General features: G+C 62.3%; 1 protein-coding gene across 1 annotated transcript in view; it reads left to right on the forward strand.

Moving 5' to 3' along the window:
* ARHGEF11 (Rho guanine nucleotide exchange factor 11) overlaps positions 1 to 2306 on the forward strand; it is a gene marked incomplete at both ends in the record, with an annotated part of 23257 nt that overhangs the window by 13856 nt on the left and 7095 nt on the right. The window contains 4 exons of the mRNA XM_017839822.1: positions 599 to 745; positions 1194 to 1273; positions 1391 to 1516; positions 1607 to 1724. Coding sequence (XP_017695311.1) covers positions 599 to 745; positions 1194 to 1273; positions 1391 to 1516; positions 1607 to 1724 — 471 coding nt within the window. The remainder of the gene's footprint in view (positions 1 to 598; positions 746 to 1193; positions 1274 to 1390; positions 1517 to 1606; positions 1725 to 2306) is intronic.

Here is a 2306-nt window from a genome sequence, read left to right on the forward strand (position 1 = left end):
TTGGAAGCGGTTTTGGTGGGTTTTGCCACTGGAAAAGCTTTTCTTTTGCTGCTGGTTCCTCCACCCCCGGGAAGCACAAGGAGTCGTGTGAGGAATCCCCACTCCTGGCACAACTCCAGCTGCCTCCAGGGGCCTGGAAGCAGGAGAGGAGGGTCCTGGAAGGGAGGATGGAGACCCAGGTGCTCCTGTTGGTGCTCCAAGGGAGCAGATTCCTGTTTGGGACCCCCCCCCAGCAGTGCCCCCCAGCCCCGTGGGGCACCCTAGGGCAGTGGGAGACCCCCCAGCAGTGCCCTCAAGATCCCCCAGCAGTGCCCCTGCTGCCATGAGGGACGCCGAGGGGAGAGGGACCCCCCCAGAAGTGCCCCTGACCCTGTGAAGGTTCCCCCCAGCAGTGCCCCCCAGACCCCCAGCAGTGCCCCTGAGACCCCCAGCAATGCCCCCAGTGCCCTTGAGACCCCCAGTAGTGCCCCCCAGCCCATGGGGCACCCTAGGGGAGTGTGAGACCCCCCAGCAGTGCCCCTGAGACCCCCCAGCAGTGCCCCCCAGCCCCAGGGGGGGGTCCCTGTGCCCTCTCCCACCCCCATCCCTCCCCCCCCAGAGCTCTTTGCCACCGAGGGGTCCCACCTGCGCATCCTGAGGGTCCTGGACCTGCTCTTCTACCAGAGGATGAGGAAGGAGAACCTGCTGTCCCGGGAGGAGCTGGGGCTGCTCTTCCCCAACCTGCCCGACCTCATCGAGATCCACAGTAAGAGATCCCACCCCCGGAATTCCCCCCCCCTGGAATTACCCCCTCCCTGGGAGCACAGGGTGGGCTGAGGTGGTGGGGTCACCCCTCATGGACCAGCTCCCCACTCCAGCTTCTCCTTTCCCTCTCCCCTTCTCCTTTCCCTCTCCCCTTCCCTTTCCCTCTCCCCTTCCCTTCCCTTCCCCTTCCTTCCCTTCCCCTTCCTTCCCTTCCCTTCCCAAACCTTCCCTTCCCAAACCTTCCCAAACCTTCCCAAACCTTCCCTTCCCAAACCTTCCCAAACCTTCCCAAACCTTCCCAAACCTTCCCAAACCTTCCCTTCCCAAACCTTCCCTTCCCAAACCTTCCCTTCCCCTCTCCTGGGATTCTGGGGCCCTCTGGCCCAGCCCCTGGGTGGGTGTCCCTGGTGACCCCACTCTGGTGTCACCTGATCCCAAATCTGCCCCAGATTCCCTCTCGGAATCCATGAAGAAGCTGCGGGAAGAAGGACCAATCATCAAGGAAATCGGGGATCTCATGTTGTCCCGGGTGAGGAGGGGGAACAAGGGCCGGTTGTCCCCTCTTTAAAGGGGGTGGAGGAGCTTGGGGAGCCCCGGGGCCGAGTTTTGGGGGGTCCCTGATCCCGGTTTCCCCCACAATTCCCAGTTTGACGGCCCTGCCAAGGAGGAGATCCAGCAGGTCGCCGCCACCTTCTGCTCCTACCAGTCCATCGCCCTGGAGCTCATCAAGACCAAGCAGCGCAAGGAGACCCGCTTCCAGATCTTCATGCAGGTCTGTCCCTCCTCTTCCCAAGGGAATTCCCACCCCTGCATCCCACTTTGGGATGTGTCCCAGCCTCTCCTCTCCCAATCCCAACCCCAGGAGGCCGAGAGCAACCCGCAGTGCCGGCGGCTGCAGCTCAAGGACCTGATCATCTCGGAGATGCAGCGGCTCACCAAGTACCCTCTGCTGCTGGAGAACATCATCAAGTTCACCGAGGGTAGGGATGGGGCTCATCCCAAGCCCCTAATCCAGAGTTTGTCCCAGGGGGGCTCATCCCAAGGCTCCTCATCCCGAGGTTCCTCATCCCGAGGTTCCTCATCCCGAGGTTCCTCATCCTGAGGTTCCTCATCCCGCGTCCTCCCGTCGCCGTCGTGTCCCCGGCGAGGGTTTCCCACCCCTGGTGGGATGTTCAGAGGGGAATTCCAGGCTGGTGAGGGAGGAGGATGTGCTGCTTTTCCAGCTGCTTTTCCAGGGGGAAGAATGAAGTCAGGGGTAGTCCTGGAGGTGGGAATTTTTGGTGGGAGAATTTCCCTCTTTAATCCCGGAGGAAAAGGAGGCTCAGGGGGGACCCTCTTGGAGGTTGTGGCAATGTGGGGGTCGGGCTCTGCTCCCAGGGAACAGCAGGACGAGGGGAAAAACGGCCTCAAGCTGTGCCAGGGGAGGGTCAGGTTGGAAATCAGGAGGAATTTCCCCATGGAAAGGGTGTTCAGGCCTTGGCAGGGGCTGCCCAGGGAGGTGGGGGGTCCCCAGCCCTGGAGGTGTCCAGGGAAGGACTGGATGTGGCACTGAGGGACAAGGT

This window comes from Lepidothrix coronata, unplaced genomic scaffold (assembly GCF_001604755.1).
Source record: "Lepidothrix coronata isolate B3197 unplaced genomic scaffold, Lepidothrix_coronata-1.0 Scaffold496, whole genome shotgun sequence".
NCBI classification, from domain to species: Eukaryota; Metazoa; Chordata; class Aves; order Passeriformes; family Pipridae; genus Lepidothrix; species Lepidothrix coronata.